Source organism: Columba livia (assembly GCF_036013475.1).
Source record: "Columba livia isolate bColLiv1 breed racing homer chromosome W unlocalized genomic scaffold, bColLiv1.pat.W.v2 SUPER_W_unloc_5, whole genome shotgun sequence".
Taxonomy (NCBI): domain Eukaryota; kingdom Metazoa; phylum Chordata; class Aves; order Columbiformes; family Columbidae; genus Columba; species Columba livia.
The window spans coordinates 1071560-1088475 of record NW_027043000.1 but is presented as its reverse complement, the minus strand read 5'-3'; the positions used below and the strand labels follow the sequence as shown (position 1 = coordinate 1088475).

Below are 16916 nucleotides of genomic sequence, written 5' to 3'. Positions count from 1 at the left end.
ACAAAACTAATGCTGAGCAAGGTTTTGGTAAGGTTGGCTGATGTTGCATTGCTCATGTAATCGGAGCTTACTGTGCTAAATTCGGGAGTTCTGGAGCAGAAGATAGAAAGTCAAGCGTTCCTGAGTTATTAATCAAGCTCTAGTAACAAATCTCTTTGGAGCCAATGCCTTTCTGCCTCAGTTTCTTTTTCTGCATGGTCACTCTTTCTGAGATATACGCAGCAGAACTAGCAAAATAAGTAAACAAACCCTTCGCCTTGTAATATAAACACATGATGCACCTCCCTAGGCAGAGAAAAAGATGAGGTAGAAGCAGAAGGAGAAGGAAATAAGAAATTAATCACAGGTGTTACAATACATTTTGGGGGACTTGTAAACTAATGTGGACTTTGCAGCCACAGGACAGGGTAGCACACCAACATTTCTTGTATTAGTCACAAGTGTTTGAGAAAAGCAGGGGGACAAATGGAGTTTCTCAGAGCCAAGAGCATTCCATTTTACTGTCTACGGTGAAATCAAAAGCATGTCAGTTGGACAATTATCTGAAGTGTTCTAAAAATAGCATGTTTCATTTGCTCTTTCTTTTTTTTTTAACAAATTTTCCTGCTAAAAAGTATAAAGACTATGAAGACAACAGTCCAAGGTAAGACTGATAAAATATTTCTTTCTGGAAAGGTTGAAATAAGCAATAAATAATGAGAGACGGCTTTGGAGGGACAGCATAGGGAAAAATCCAGTATGTCATGAAGCCCACCTGGAAACACCAGAGAGCACGCTGGTTGTGGAAAAGAAAAATCCGAAGAAAACAGGAAAAAAATCATGTGGAAGTGATGTACTAAAAAATCATGTGGAAGTGATGTACTCCAGTCATTTCATCAAAAATGAAATAATTGCATGTTAATATGAGAATTTTGTATACTGAAGTGCAAGATATAAAGATAAAACAATATTTACTATCACTCAAACTCAGTAAGTCTATAATAATTTAAGATAAATATCAGAAAACAATAAGTTACAATATATAAAAACATGTATTTACATTTCATACCCTTATTTTATAAATGATGTTCAAAAGCAATGAAATGGAGTCTGTATACAGCTGCTGGATACCTGATGATCTGTTACAAGTCTGTTTCTCTTATCCCATTGTAAAAAAAAAATAGGCCAAACGTTAAAAAACAGAGATGGAAAGGGTCTCATGTCAACCAAAATATAAAAGGCCCTTGCAACAGAAATACAAAAGCCTTCACCTGTTTCCCCAAACCAATCCTCAATTACAAATTTACCTGAAGTTGGGAAGTCTCTGTTTTTAAGAACATTGCCCCAAGAGACCCATTTAGTGCTTTAGTTTGTATTGCAAAGCAGGCTCAGAGGACATGAAGTGGGTTCGTTTCAGTGATCAATAATACCTCTAGAACTACATCAAATGGTAGCTTAGTGGTCTTGAGATTAGCTTTATATTTAAGTAAGTTCCAGGAAAGAAGAGTTCTATTCTTGGCTAGATAACAAATCTCTCTTCAGAACATGCACATAGCCATTTCTGTGCTGTGTCCCCACACTTGTTTCCCCCTCCACCCCGATATTTTTGGTCTTGTTTTTCAGATCACATACAATCTGCTTGCTACTGCCACATGCGTGTAAAATGTTTCAAGTCTAATAGTGAAGTCCTAAATCAAGCATATTCTGTGAATTAAAAGTATTTTTCCGTTGCCCTTCTAGCTATGATGGCTACTACACAGAAGATGACCCAGTTTATGGCAATCTCAATCAAGATATTTTAGGTAAGCTTCACTTTGAGAACACGTGTCTGTTCAGAGGCTGTGATAAATGTGTAGTTAAAAACTGACTGACCAACGCTTTCTGTGTTTCTCAACACAGAATTAATACCAGCTTGGGATAGAACTGCAAACCATCATACCGCACTACTCTTTTTAACACCAGGTCTCATACTGAAGTGGATTTTTTGCAGTCCAAATGATCCTGTTCAGCCAAATATCTCAAAACCAAGAGCTGTTCTTCATGTAAAGCTGCACCAGTTGAAATAACAGCTTGATCCATGCAGTTACAGCAATCTAAGACACATATTACTCCCTGCCCAAAGTCAATGCTCCCACACAAGATGGTACCCCTAGCAGTCTAAAATGACGCCCACTTAGTGAATAATGAGAAACTTTCCATCCATATGAACAGAAAATGCTTTTCATTTTCACAGTATGCATGTCTGAATTTCTTAGCTATTCGCCCTTCTGTTAATAGAGAAAGAGATCTGTGTGTGAATTCAAAAAAAACCAAACTTCTACCAAAGTAAACTGGGGGAAGTTGGTTCTGTAACAGGGAGGAGCTGTTAATTTGATCTTTTAAGAATCAGTAGTGTGCCTTAATAACTAAAACATTTTTCTACTTTGATAAACTGTAGAGGAATGTTGTTACGGGCAGATGAAGTCCCAGCCTCAAAGGCCAGTTAACCAGCTACAGGTATCTCTAAGTTTAATTCTGGATTTCTGAATTAGGGTAATGTGGTCTGTCTCAGAATTTTTGTGTGTATCCCATGACAATATATAACAAAAATTTTCACTCTGCTCATCATGAAAATTACCATGCATTAGTGTCGTAGTTCATCAAGAAATTTAAGCACGGACTTGACCCTTTGTTCCATCTGGGACATTAATGAGAGAGCAGGAGAATTATAGACAGCTCATTTCCATCCATATGGCATAATAAAGCTCGGTCACAGGCATGCAGATCAGGCTGAATTGAATTCTCTCTCAGGATACTTCCAGGTGGTGGAAAATTTATTTTTTTTTTCTTTTTAAATCTAGACATTTGCTTTATTAACTTCACAGAAACAGACTAACCTATGAAAATTCCAATATGAAAAATGTTTGATAATTTGGCTTGAAAAACACAGAGAAAAACACGGGAAAGACACAGGAGGCATACATTTTGCACTGCAAATGAGATCATATTTACAGACAAGAATCACCCATCTTTAGTTTTCTGCACAGACCAAGCCTATGAAAAATGTAACTGGATTATAATTTAAAAAACAAACAAAACCAGTAAGAAGAAAAAGAGATCAAATAATGTCTTACATCCCAAACAACTTGGACCAATTATATAAAGTACCCTCAGTCCCACAGTGAATCTTTCCAATAATAGCTGCCATAACCCTGTGGAGGGGTTTTGATAGATAAAGATTTGTTGCTGAATTAGTCTGTCTCAAAGGAATCTCAAGGCTGCTTCAAGAAGCTGAGAACAGTATCTGCTGTGAGAAAGAGGGGTGTTCCTCAATCAGCGGGGTCCCATCATCGGACGTATCATCAGTGAGACTCCAGCGCATGGACAGCCCATGATACTCATTTAGCGAATCCATGCTTGGAGCGTGGACGCGTGATTAGAATATAGTTGCATATATAAGGAGGCTTGTTTCTGTAATAAATGGCTTTGCGTGATTCACATTGAATCAGAATGCTGAGTCCTTTATCGTTCCAACAAATGGTGATCCCGACGTGATACTCTGGTGTACCACTACGATCGGGGAAAAGCCTGGAGTGGCCCAGCCGGGAGCGGCTTCAGGTGGACTGAAGACATGACGGAGGCGTAAGGACGCCCCGGGAATAAAGTCGTCGACGCAGCAAAGGGAAAAGTTGATTGGCTGGGAACAGGAGGAGGGAAGAGTAAAGTTATGGGACAGAATGTGTTCTCTGAAGCACAAGCTGCAGTTAAGTTCCTCCTGCATATTCTCTCTATGAGAGGACTTACATAGGAAAAATGTAACATATGTAGACTATTAATTTGGTGTAGAATTCACGGCTACCCAGGAGAAAATTAGAAGGCTTTTAAACGTTAACTTTGGGTCGATAAATGGAAGAAATTACGGAATAAGGTCAGCAATGGAGATGATAAAGAAACTAAATCATTAGCGATTACATGGAAGCTTATAATTTCCACCTTAAAAGACTTTAAGGGGGCAGCCTGATAGCAAACCTAAAAATAACCGTAAAGTTTACCCGGATCGAGTCTTTTGACCCTCTCCCCACTCCATCCCCTGTTGTGCTGTCGGCACCCACGATGATACAGCAGTCTGGGGCGCAGGGAGGAAAATTACCGAGTGGATGGACTCCTATACCATTACCTGACTCTAGAGAGATCAAGAAGTCTAAAGGACTGGAATCAGACAATTTGTCAAAAGAACTGGTGAAAGATGAGAATGCTAAAGTCGTAAATATGTGTAATATCAGTCCTTTTACTGATTCGTGTCCGCCTTTACCGCCTTCTACCTCTCTAACTCCTACGAGAGAGCAGAAGGAGTTGCCGGATATGAACTGGGCAAAAGAACTGCGTGAAAGATCAGATCAGCTATTAGCGAGTGAATCCAACAGTCAGCAATGCGGTCATGCTGATTGTGACGGGAAAGGGGATGCGCTTGGGGACTCAGCTTATACGAATAATTATGATGCTACAAAGTATTGCCGAGAATGTGCACTGTTCCGAACCCCCCTGTTACTAATGATTCTCCAGCACCGTTCAAGTCCGTGTTATCTGATGACTCGGAAGAGAATGAGGGTTTGAAGCATTTTTCTTGAAAAGTTAAGTATGTGTACGAGTTGCCCCGAGATCAGATAAGAACCATGAAAGACTCAAGCAAAATTAGACCTATGCAATGTAACAGCTATAGATCATTTAGGACAGAACGATCGGGATTCGTTGAAAGGGGCAGGTATCCCACAACTCCTAGAAGAGACACTAATGGACATATCACAACTACAGGCACGATAAGTTTCTGAAATCCTGAGGCAGTCAACAGACCTTGCATATCAAGCTGAGAGGTGCCTGAAACTAACAAAACAGCCAAATCATTTGCAACTATTAATCAGGGTCCCAATGAGAATTACATGCAATTTACTGACCACTTTCAAGAGGCCATCAATAAGCAGGTTGAAAACTTGAAAGCTAAGGAAGCATTGTTATTGAAATTAGCAGTAGAGAATGCTGATGTTTGCTATCAACATATTATTTGCGAGTTTTACAGTACCTATTATGTGGTCCTGTGTATTGCCTCTCTGAAAATCAAGCAGCTTGTTAGGAATGTGAGTTAATTGTTATACTAGTTGTTTTTAAGTGCGCTGTAAAACCTTCTCCCCGCTTTTCACACTCACACTGCAAGCAGCCCTGTGCATTCCTCCCCTTCCCCCCTCCCTCCCTCTTCTCAAGGTTTTTACTTGCAAGATGGGGTCAGGCATTATTGTTTTCAGTTGTGTTCCTAAAAAATTGGTATTCGGAGGTGTTTTAAAACTTAGGAATTATGAGGAAGGAAGATCTTGTTAAATATTGAAATCAGTGTTGGCTGCTGTATAAGTTAAGTGATTGGGAAAAGTGTCTGGAGAATACAATATCACAGTGTAACACTCTGTTGCGATTAATGTTGTTTTTAAGGCCAGAAGAGCAGGACAATATAAATCTCTGCAGTTTTACAGGCGGTGCGATTTGAACTTCAACAAGCTGAGAGAGAATTAACTGATAACACACAGGTCAGAAAACTTGTTAAAGTCTGCAAGATGCTTTACTTATTAACCTGTTTTCTTTGTGGGTATCTGTTTAAGCATGTTGCAATTTTGGTAGGTCTTTCTATATGGTTCACAGACTGTTAAATCATGAGAATCCGTTGACTCAAAATGTGCATTTTGTGATAAGTAATTTAGTTCTTTACTGCATGAATGTGATGGTAAAATTTTGCGTGTAGTAGCTGTTATTTTTCTCTCCAGCATGCTTCCTTTATTCCAGCATTCAGACTTGCACAACTCTGTGACAGGCTGTGTCTCATCTCGGTGTGCTGGATTTGGCTTTTCAGTATGCACACCATGTAAAGAATCCTGGTTTTGGAATAACAGCTGTAGTGCACCAGCCTTGCCCAGTCCAGCTTGCTGCGGTGGCAGGGGAGTGGGTGCCAATGGGGCTCCAGCGCACACTGACCTGTTTTGTCAGGGAGACCCAGAGGTGCCTCCACCTGGCTGGGCAGTAAGCGGCCCAAAGGTGCAATGCAAAAATGGAGATATTGTCTTAAATTGGTGTAACTGTGATCCATCTGAATATTTGAACTTGGTGTTTGGTTTTCATATCTGAGCTCAGTATTTTAGTTTGCATATTTATATTTGGTACCAAAAGAATCTTGTTCGGGGAGATAATTACAAAATGGGAACCGGTTCCACTGCCAAAATTCCACCTTGCTCCCCCTTAGGATGCATCCTTACACATTAGAGTAATTGCTTATATTGTTATCTAGTAATTTTGAGACCAGAAAAGCATTTAAATTGTTAAACTCTGCTTTGAAAAAAAACAAAACAAAACAAAACAAAACAAACAAACAAACAAAATAAAAACAAAAAAAACCACACCAAAACACCTAAATGCTATGATAGATGTGAATTTGGAAGAGGTTGTATTTAAAAGTTGCTAGAATATTAACTGATTTGGATCTAGGGGAATAGAATAATGGATTTATGTTTATTATACTCGTTTTTGACATCTGTAAATTGTAAAAGGGATATGGAGCTAAGTAATGTAACTATTGCTGAGCTACTTGGAATTGCATATAAAGTGTATTATGGTTGGAATGAAATGGGAAAACAAAAGAGCAAAATATCCTAGGCCTGTGTGCAACTCACTGTAACTGAGAAGTTTCCCAGAGCCTCCCACTTCGTACCAGCCATTATGCCATCTGCATGACCTTGGGTATATCTAAACTGCAGCAAGAAGAGAAAAAATGAAAAAAAAAAAAAAAATGGAAATATCTGGCTGCCCACGTTTAAAGCGGTGAAAGGGGGGTTTTCTCTCCCCCCCACTGCAGCGATGTAATACTGAATGGAGCAGTCTGAGGGTGAAGTTTAAATGCATCCCTAGCAGACCCGTAGTTCTAATGAAACTGGAAAATTAAACCAAAAATTTGTTAATAGGCTTATTCTGTGGTAATTAGTTGTAAGAGACATCTTAGTAAACTCACCATGCTAATTTATGAGGTCATGGGAGAGAACGAAAGAAAGGCTGTTTTTTGAGACCAATAGAATGCCAAATTTGGAAAGTTTTAATACATGAATTCTTATAGTTGCCAGAAAGTCCTATATCTCTCTTAGGTTAAGATTTGTTAAGTAAATTGTAAGCTCAAATAACGTTTTCTGAGAATTCTGTTTAGTTGCATGGCCTACAAGAAGCTGCTTGGATGGCGCAGATCTGCTTGCTGCAAGTGAGAAATCTTCAAGGAAATTTCAAATGCTGTATTTCCACTAGTATTAACAGCCAATGTTTCGATAAAGCAAATACTGCACTGATAGATCTGAAACAGGACTTCGATCCGGTAAGGGAAAACAATATCCAATAAATATGACAGCCAAAATGGAGTTAGAAATGTTGAGGAATAAATTTTTGACAACCTTACAAGCTGACTGCATTCGATTGGACTTGCAGATTTGTGTGTGAAAAACCTGTGGCTATTGTGGGACAGTATGATGACATTGCTAGCAGACTGATATACCGACTGTTATATATCAATTGTCACTCTGATCAAGAAAATGCAGGGAATGAATTTAAGTCTTAATAGGCCATGATCCTTTTGTCATATATGTACCATTTGTAAAATTTAATTCTGATTTATTTTTTTTATTATTTGTAATCTATGTCTTTGTAAATTGCACTAGCTATTTTTTTTAACAGCACAGCTTTTGGCATGCATAAATGTAAATTGCTGCAGAACCTGCAAGTCTTTAACATCAGGTCATAGGCCATACTTGTATTTGGTCTGATCCTACATACTTGCAAAGTTTTTGTTGATGGTTCTGGGAAGTCTCATAAAGCTGTAGTGGTTTGGTGTGAAGATAACGATTGGCATCATTCTGTAAAAATTATTGAAGGTTCAACCCAATTAGCAGAACTTGGCACAGCTTTAAATTAATTAGAGCTTTTTAAGGAGGAACCTCTACATTTGATTTGTGATTCTGAGTACGTAGTCAAGATCCAACACACGTATCTGGTTCTGAACTTTTTTTGTTTGTTTGTTGTTTTTTTCTTTAAAACAAACAAACAAACAAACAAACAAACAAAACAAAAAAAAAACAAAGGGGGGGAAGTAGGGGAAACACCACAAAACCAATTGTCAAAAGCATTGTATGTGATGAAACACTTTGCAAGTATGACCCAAAACCATGCTAAACCAGAAAGAACCTACGTTAGTTATGGTCAAATCACTAGTCAATGAAAAAGGCCGCATCAATTGATAACCTGGGGAAAAGGTTATGTTTGTGTCATTACAGGCCGAGGATTGAAGTGGATTCCACAAAGATTCAACGGATGGAGATGGACAGGAGGGAGATAAGTTGTGAGGACTGTTTCAGATGTAAACCATGGATCCTAATTCAGTGTTATAGATGCTCACAGACCTGGTGGTCTAGAAGCCTATTAGTAAGAAGGTGGTGTACCTTCTGTGGAGAATGGGAATTTGAACAATCAGCAGGAGATCCAAAAGGGTGATATTATGATTAGATAGTCAATGCATAGATAAGGTAAAATTATGAGATATCCCTACCATAGTAATCTAAGTTTAGCAACTGATAAAGATTTAGAAGGGATATTAATCTTAAGCTATTGATCTTTTAAATAGGTTAAGATAACTTTTAAGATATTAATTCAATTATTACTATGTGCTGATGGTATTAAATATGTTACCCTATAAACTGCGCAGTTATAAATCTTTTAGGAATTTAAGAGAATATATTGTATTAACTTGTCTGGTTATTTTGAATCTATTAAAATAGTGTGTTAATTATGTTGTCATAGTAGAATTAAGGTTTTAAGAATAGGCAGGTAGTTGTTTGATCTTATTAAGTAAGGTTTAACTGCATTATATGTAATTGTAATTATGTTGTTAATCACGTGTTCTATGTTGTAGTATATTTCAAAAATGATTCACCGTGCGGTTAAAGGGGCCTGACTAATTCAAGAACAGAAAGGGGGAAGTGCGGAGGGGTTTTGATAGATAAAGATTTGTTGCTGAATTAGTCTGGCCCTAAGGAATCTCAAGGCCGCTTCGAGAAGCTGAGAACGGAATCTGCTGTGAGAAAGAGGGGCCTTCCTCAATCAGCGGGGTCCCAACATGGCGTGAATCATTGGACGTATCATCAGTGAGACTCCAGCGCATGGACAGCCTGTGATACTCATTTAGCGAATCCATGCTTGGAGCGTGGACGCGTGATTAGAATATAGTTGCATATATAAGGAGGTTTGTTTCTGTAATAAATGTCTCTGCGTGATTCACATTGAATCGGAATGCTGAGTCCTTTATCATTCCAACACTACCCCAAGAACACGAGTCATTTACTGTTAGGTTACGTTGGTCTGTTTTCTGTGCTGCCACAGCTGAATCATTTGTACTTTTAATGAGCTAATTTGGGTAAACTTCAGCCACTATTATGATTACGGTGTAGACATACTCAAAGTCTTAGACATAACTTTAAAGCAAGCATAACTACTGAATGTTAAAGTGCATGTTCATCTAGGTGGAGTCTGCCCATCAGATGTGTTATGCCTCACTTGATCACAGTGTCAAGGGAAAACGCAGAAAACCGAGGAGAAAGAAAGGCCCTTCATTAGAGGAGGATGAAGAAGAAAGATCATCTAACCCCACCATGATGGCTTCCAAAGTTAGCATTTATCTCAACAGTGAGCAGCTGGCTGCTGAAAACACAACAAACGTAGAAGCCATTCATGATGATCCCATGAGATTAATGGGCTTGATTCATACTACAAAGGAGAGAACATTTGAAGTGGCTTCATAAACCAAATATGTAATCATAAAGTGATATCTGCTTCTTCGTTCTGGAAAAACAGTGAATGAGTAGAGGCAATAACCTGACAAACTGACATACTAAACCATGTTATAAAATGGGTAAGTTAAGTGTTCTAAAGTGTCTTCCAAGCACATTTAGAGACTGAGCAAGAAATAAGATCCAGACTGCCACTTTGAAGGACCTGCCCTTCTGAAGACATTTTGGAAAGGAGTTGTAGAAGCTGGTATCTCAGCATTCACATGGTATTGATTCCAGTAAAAATTAATCCTTAGTTTAAAACAACCATCAACTTTCAAACAGTCCCAAAAGACCCACCCTGTTGTCTGTAGAGCTCTAGCAGAGTATAACTACTCTTCTATATAGGTTTGAACACCACCTTTGGAAGGAAATTGTGTTTCATGCTTGCACACTTAACGATTTAGTTAAACTAAAAACCGATCATCTGTTCGACATTTTATACTTCCTTACGGTGACTGGTCTATGGTAATAACACAACATATCTAAAGCTAATTGGAGAATAAGTTAATAGCTTGTTTAAAGTAGTAATTGCACATCTTGCAAGATTTAACAATATCCTTATATATCTTTAGTTTCCTTCTCTGAGCAATACCAGGATACATCTCAAATCTCAACTCCTCTACTAATGTTATGTTGTATCCAGCCCACATTAAAGATATTAGCCAAATATCTGTAACATTAAATCTCCTAGGGAGGATTTTTTCCTTCTAATATTCTATGTGATGTTTAATATTCTGTGTGGGTTTTTCACTGCCATTGTTTCATCTATTTTACAAAAGTAGAAAGAGCCTTTTTATTTCCCCAAATAATTCACATATTGTGTGCACATTCATCTTAAGACTTTAAACTCATCAGATGGTAACCTTTTATAGAGTGGGGTTTTATTTTTATGTTCCAGGAGTCATTAAGTAGTAGAAGCAGGAAACAGTAAGGCATCGTGATGTATTAGGCTAGTGCAAAAGGAATTGTGGCTTTCACACTGTTGAAATTTTCCGTTTGATATTGGGATACATTCTTAAATAAATGTGGTTATTTTATGCATCATTTTAATGTTATTTTCTTGCTTTATGTTTTTTCTTCTTTTTTCTTCTTTTTTTTTTTTTTTTTTTTGCTAATGACTTATTACTTGCTGTATATTTTATGTTTATTTTAGACTATGGAAATGTTAGACAAAAATCAAATTTGAGTGGTTTTCTTATTCAAGTTCAAAATGAGTCATAAAGCAGTGAAGACAGCTCACAACATCAACCAGGCATTTGGCCCAGGAACTGCTAAGGAACGTACAGTGCAATGGTGGTTTAAGAAGTTTCACAAAGGAGATGAGAGCCTTGAAGATGAGGAGGGTAGCGGCCAGCCATTGCAAGTTTACAATAACCAGTTCAGAGCAATCATCAAAGCTGATCATCTTACAACTACAGGAGAAGTTGCTGAAGAACTTAGTGTCAACCGTCCTAAGGTTGTTTGGCATTTGAAGCAAATTGGAAAGGTGAAAAAGGTGATGGATTGATGAAAAGTGAAATTTGTACAAAAACTGACGATGACCAGCTCTGTGGTTGGACAGAGAAGAACCTCCAAAAGACTTCCCAAAGCCAAACTTGCACCAAAAAAAGGTCATGGTCACTGTTTGGTGGTCTGCTGCCGGTCTGATCCACTACAGCTTTCTGAATCCTGGCGAAACCCAAAAAGTATGCTCAGCAAATCAATGAGATGCACTGAAAACTGCAAAGGCCGCAGCCAGCCCTTGGTCAATGGAAAGCGCCCAATTCTTCTCCACCACAATGCCCAACCGCACGTTGCCCAACGCTTCAGAAGTTGAATAAATTGGGCTACGAAGTTTTGCCTCATCTGCCATAGTCGCCTGACTGTCACTTCTTCAAGCATCTTGACAACTTTTTGCAGGGAAAAAGCTTCCAATACCAGCAGGATGCAGAACATGCTTTCCAAGAGTTTCTCAAATCCCGAAGCATGGATTTTTATGCCGCAGGAATAAACAAACTTATTTATTATTGGCAAAAATGTGTTGACTGTAATGGTTCCTATTTTGATTTTTAAAGATGTGTTTGAGTCTAGTTATAATGATTTAAAATTCACAGTCCAAACCGACAATTACTTTTGCACCAACTAATAATGTGCCTACCTCTAAGTGTCAGAGAGTTCTGCCTTCTCAAAAGAAGGATGTTAGAGCCTTTAAAATCCATGCAGAGCACAGTGTCAAGGAGTCTGAAACTCTCAAGCACATAGAGCCCTGCAAGTGTTTCAGGTCCTGAAAAATAAAACCCTGAAAGCAGTTACAAGAAACAAACAAAAAAACCCACAGTACAAAGAACCAACACCTCTTGTAAAGGCAGAAGTGGATGGACATATCCAGAGATGTGACAAATTTAACAAGGAAAAAAAAAAGAAATAGTTCTTTGACAGCCTGGTTCATGTTTTGTTTAGCTCATAGTTAACGAGCCTCTTTAACTTGCCTTAACTTCTATGCAAGACCAAAAGGCCAGCCCTCGCATCCAAAGCTGCCCAGTGTCACTGCCTGTCTTGCGCTAGCACTTGCTTTTGTGCGCAGAAATCAAGTCAGTATATGCTTGGTTCTTAGGCTGCAGAAACCAGGCAGACTTGGAATTAAAGCAACCATATTATCATGGTCTTAGACTGACTACCATTGGATAAGCAAAAGTAAATACTGTCAAAGCATTGATAAAAACCATTTTAATGAAGAAACATTAAATGATGACCCTTACTAAGAGCCTAAGCAGGGGGAAGGAGGATGGCAAATCCAATGCCAAAGATCCAAAGCTAAACACAGAGATATCAGTGCATGAGATACTAACTTAATTTAATTAGATTGGAAAGACTTCTACTTTGTTCCTTAGTAGCAGCAAAATAAGTAGTAAAATATTTATCATACAGTCTTGCTTAAACTTGCATATCAAAATTGTTTGAATACCATTAATATGCAAAACATTTATAGAAAATTTCAATTTAGCTGGCACCAATCAGATCCAATACTCAGCCCTCTGAGATGATTAAAAGAGAAAGCCGTCTTAATCTCTCAAGCAAATAAACACATGCCCAAGAGTCCATTTTCTACTGTTTTCCAACATACAGCATCCCTCGTTTCATGTGTATTTTAATGCAACTTGTGTACATTTTGTATAAAAGTTGCTATTTCCCAATTTTCTCACAGCATTTGCACTCTTGATTATGCCTTTCCTCTAAAAATCTCAAAGCCAAAGAACTTCTACGGGTTACCCAGCTTCCATCCGTCATTTCAGCCTGATCATTAATTTAATGGAAATGAAGTACACACTCCTCTCATCCAAGTATACATAATACAGTAAGTCCACTTCACAGCCTTTAGGTGCATCTAGTTTCCTCTGTATTCATAGTCTCTACTGTTTAGTCTAGCAATTTATTTATGCCAATTTTCAGCAGCTGCTTTCCCTTGCAACATAGCTTGCTAAAAGCAGGGCACTTCTGTAAATATTCTCCTTCAATGCATGCTTCCCTTCCACATTCAGTGACTGCTTCCATTAAATTATTCACTGCTGCTCTCACAGACTCTCCCCGCTTCAGGATCATCTTTAATGGCCTATCAACTGTTTCCAACGAAATAGCGCTACCACATTCCAGATTTAGTTTTATTCCTCGAGCTCGTTACCCTCTGTCTGCTTAAATAAGCAACTTAACGACCTATTTTTCTTTTTCTTCTTTTTTTTTTTTTTTTAAATCACTTTTGGGGATAGTTTTCAAATGACTACTGAATTCTTACATGAAATAGCACATTCAACATTGCTTCATCTTCATGTCATTGGAGAACGACCTATATAAACTATCACAGATTAGTTAAATTCTAGCTTCAACTAATTACAACAAAATAAGGAGATAATAGGTTCTAGGTTTATACTGTCTCAGTAACCTAACCGGTTTTTCCAGTGCTCTTCATAAAAATTTTGAAGCAGAGGGAAGCAGTATGAAGCTGTTTTTATTAACAGTAAGCTTCGCATTCAAGTATCGTGCGGAAAGAGTAAACAAGACAAAACATGGTGGAAGAAGCAAAATTCGTTGGAATGGAGCTCAAAACAGAAGAGAGATCAAGTATCACCACGAAATTTTGGTGAGTCTCACACAGGTATACTCCAGTAGTCATGATAGCATCTGACAATCACTGCAGATGCATCTGTTTAAACAGTATTGTTAGGAAAAAAACACCACAGACTTTTGGTTATATCATACTTTTAAGAGTCTTAAGACTCAAGTGGATGCCGGAGGATCAAACTTAAAAATAATTGTGTAAGCTTCTCCCATTTTTCTTTGCTATTGCTAGCAATAAAAAGGGATGTGCTTACCTTCCAACACCTCAAGGTTTTTCAAGAACCACCTCTTAAAATTATTTCAAAGTAATTTTCATGGAGACAATGAACTATTGCTGTGTAGCTTAAACAAACTTACCTTCCTACTTTGGTAAGCCTATATTCAGGTTGCAGTGTAGACATCATATCTAGAGTCAGAACGTGTCCAAAACCCAATTCCAGTTTACATTTAATTTACTTTAGAACAGAAAACATTGAGTTATGCAATCTCTCAGTACTGGTCTATCAAGCAATACTGGGAAATAACTACCTCAACAAATTCAAGGAGAAGGTAGTTCATAAAGCATATTTCCTACAGTTCATTCATGTCTGGAACTGGAAGAAAAATGAGCCACAAAAGCATTTCTAAAAGACAATCTTTTTTGCTGTTGTTGAAGGAAACATAATACACGAATTATGAGGGATAGAATGTGTGTGCATATTGCAGAAGTTCTTGTCTTACTGTAAACCTCACTGAAACTGGCTTCTTGTTCCTTTCAAGAAAAACACTTCAGATAACAAGATTTTGGTTTTAAGAGCTAAAATATCATAAAAACTCCTGTGTGCCCAGAAATGAAGTAAAGCCAAAGGAATGTGATTTTTTTCCTTTTCTGGAGCTCAGAAAGCTGACAAGGGGCAGGGTTGATAAAACAGAGTGTACTTGACCTGACACCACTAAAATAATCTCCTTGCCAAGAAAGAATGCAGCAATGAAAACCTGTGGGACCCAGGCACATCACTCTGATGTATTTGCTGTAGGGATACAAACTCCTCATGAGCATTCACATACCGGAAATAAAATGTTGAAAGCAGATAGTTGTTGAGAACGGGTTTTTATTTAGAACGTATATTTTGTCAGAACACAGAATATAAGTGTCAAATTCACTGAAACATATAAAGTTTTATTGAACAATCCACTCTGTGAGCTATGTAGAAAATTTAACATAGCAGGCATATAACAAGTCATAGCATCTAATACTGCATTTCAATCATCCACCCCAGTTTAGAATTTTTCATTTAGTGTCAATACCCTTATAAAGCACAAACAGGCAGGAATCCAGCAAAAAGAGCTTGATTCTCATCTTACGACTAATATGTTAAGAATCAAAGCTTATTAGCAGATAACAAGAAAATACTGATCACACTGTTAGAACAAACACTACTAACTACAAAATTTAAACTTTGCCATAGAACGGAACCCTGATTCCCTGCAATACCTGATGAAGCCAAAGGACTAAGCGCCCTGTCAGAAGGGATGAACCAGTCCTGAAGATTTACATTACAGGTAAGCATAAAACAGGACTAACTGCATGACACGTACATAAAATACATCCCTGATTCTTGGAAGAAGAAAGAAAAACAAAACAAACCCAAACTTTATAAACCAAAGTTTTTTCTGTAGCAGTCCATGAATGCTCCTTGGTGGGTTTCAACCAGGAAGTCACCCAAGCGATTGCTGGGATTTGTCATCTTTACCCACAGTGTAGCTTAATTTTCTGGATACCCTATAGAAAAGAATGGTTAAGATTATAAAGTAAATTACACAAAAATACTATGCCTGCCAAAACTCTGATGAAGAGAATGAAATTGAAACAAATCATCAAAGCAAGATATCTGAACATCTTGACTGTAAACAGCAGCAGGACTCCTTGTCCACATTCCTATGTGCTCTCAGCTAGAGAGAAAACTTTTCATCCTATGTCCTTTTAATGTCTCCGTAATGCTACTCTCTTAACCTAAATTATATAAGTATCTCTTAAACTTCCCGATGTAAGCTCGGAATGTATTCACCAATAGCTAAAAAGGAAAGATACAAGTGAGAATGTAATTATTTCCTTGCATATTACTTAAGAAATGCCATATTTTGAACCATTTTGGTTTACATCTGACAATTCAGTATAGCACTATAGCTGTACAACAGCAGTCACACAGAGCTCAAGAAAAGTTTTAGTTATGAACATTTCTTTTTCTGAAATAAGTCTTTCATAATCACCTTCTCCAGAAAGGCTATCAAGTTTGAGACAGGAAGACAATACTGGTTTCTTTCCACCACCATTCATTACAAATGCAGCATTTTGCCACGTGGCTTAAGCATAAAACTTCTGAGGGCTCTGTAGCCATTAAACAAGAGCTTCACTCCTTGGAACCATATACAAGAACGACACACTACAGGCCCAAGGAAGCTTGTCAGCTGGCAGTCCATCTGAGTTATATCTAAAATAATAAATGCGTCTACAAGGAACAGAAAGAAGGACTAGAGTAGCTATTCAGTCAAGCCATCTTACTACCTTACGTTCACTGGCCAGCCATGCTGAAGTCTGGCTAGTTTTGTCCAGACACTTACCTCCCAGTGTTTGAGTCTGCAGGTCTGATTAGCTTGGGCTTTCCCAAGCATCCGATCTGATTTTCATTCTAGAAGGACACATGTAAGCAACAGCCTCCACACCTTTAATATAGACGTAAAGCACCAAGAATTTCTTTTGGATTTTCTTTTTGAGGAAGAACTTACCTTTTGCGACAGTACTGTGCATTTCTGGGACTGCTGTAATTCTTCACTGCACTAGGCCAACCAGAGTTGGTACCTGCAATCCCAGATTCTGGTGGTAGAAAACAGTAGTATGAAAAGGGTAAGAACAATGCTGAGTAGCATGGACACTACTGTATGTTGTTAAAATGTTAGCCTGTTAAGACATGGGTAATACTTCACTGGCAT

General features: G+C 38.0%; 1 protein-coding gene across 1 annotated transcript; it reads left to right on the top strand.

Moving 5' to 3' along the window:
- The first annotated feature begins 563 nt into the window (after positions 1 to 563).
- On the top strand, positions 564 to 9856 carry LOC135577506 (T-cell receptor-associated transmembrane adapter 1-like). Its single transcript, XM_065047641.1, has 4 exons — positions 564 to 643; positions 1720 to 1781; positions 2417 to 2475; positions 9546 to 9856. The coding sequence occupies exons 1-4, from the start codon at positions 564 to 566 to the stop codon at positions 9822 to 9824; spliced, it is 480 nt and encodes a 159-aa protein (XP_064903713.1). The 3' UTR covers positions 9825 to 9856.
- Positions 9857 to 16916: the final 7060 nt, after the last annotated feature.

What these genes read in the sequence shown, in the direction of transcription:
- LOC135577506 (XM_065047641.1), top strand. Translation starts at nt 564, where the DNA reads ATGTTTCATTTGCTCTTTCTTTTTTTTTTAACAAATTTTCCTGCTAAA. An exon ending in TATGAAGACAACAGTCCAAG is followed by an intron (nt 644 to 1,719) that starts GTAAGACTGATA and finishes TTGCCCTTCTAG; the next exon opens with CTATGATGGCTACTACACAG. An exon ending in TCTCAATCAAGATATTTTAG is followed by an intron (nt 1,782 to 2,416) that starts GTAAGCTTCACT and finishes GATAAACTGTAG; the next exon opens with AGGAATGTTGTTACGGGCAG.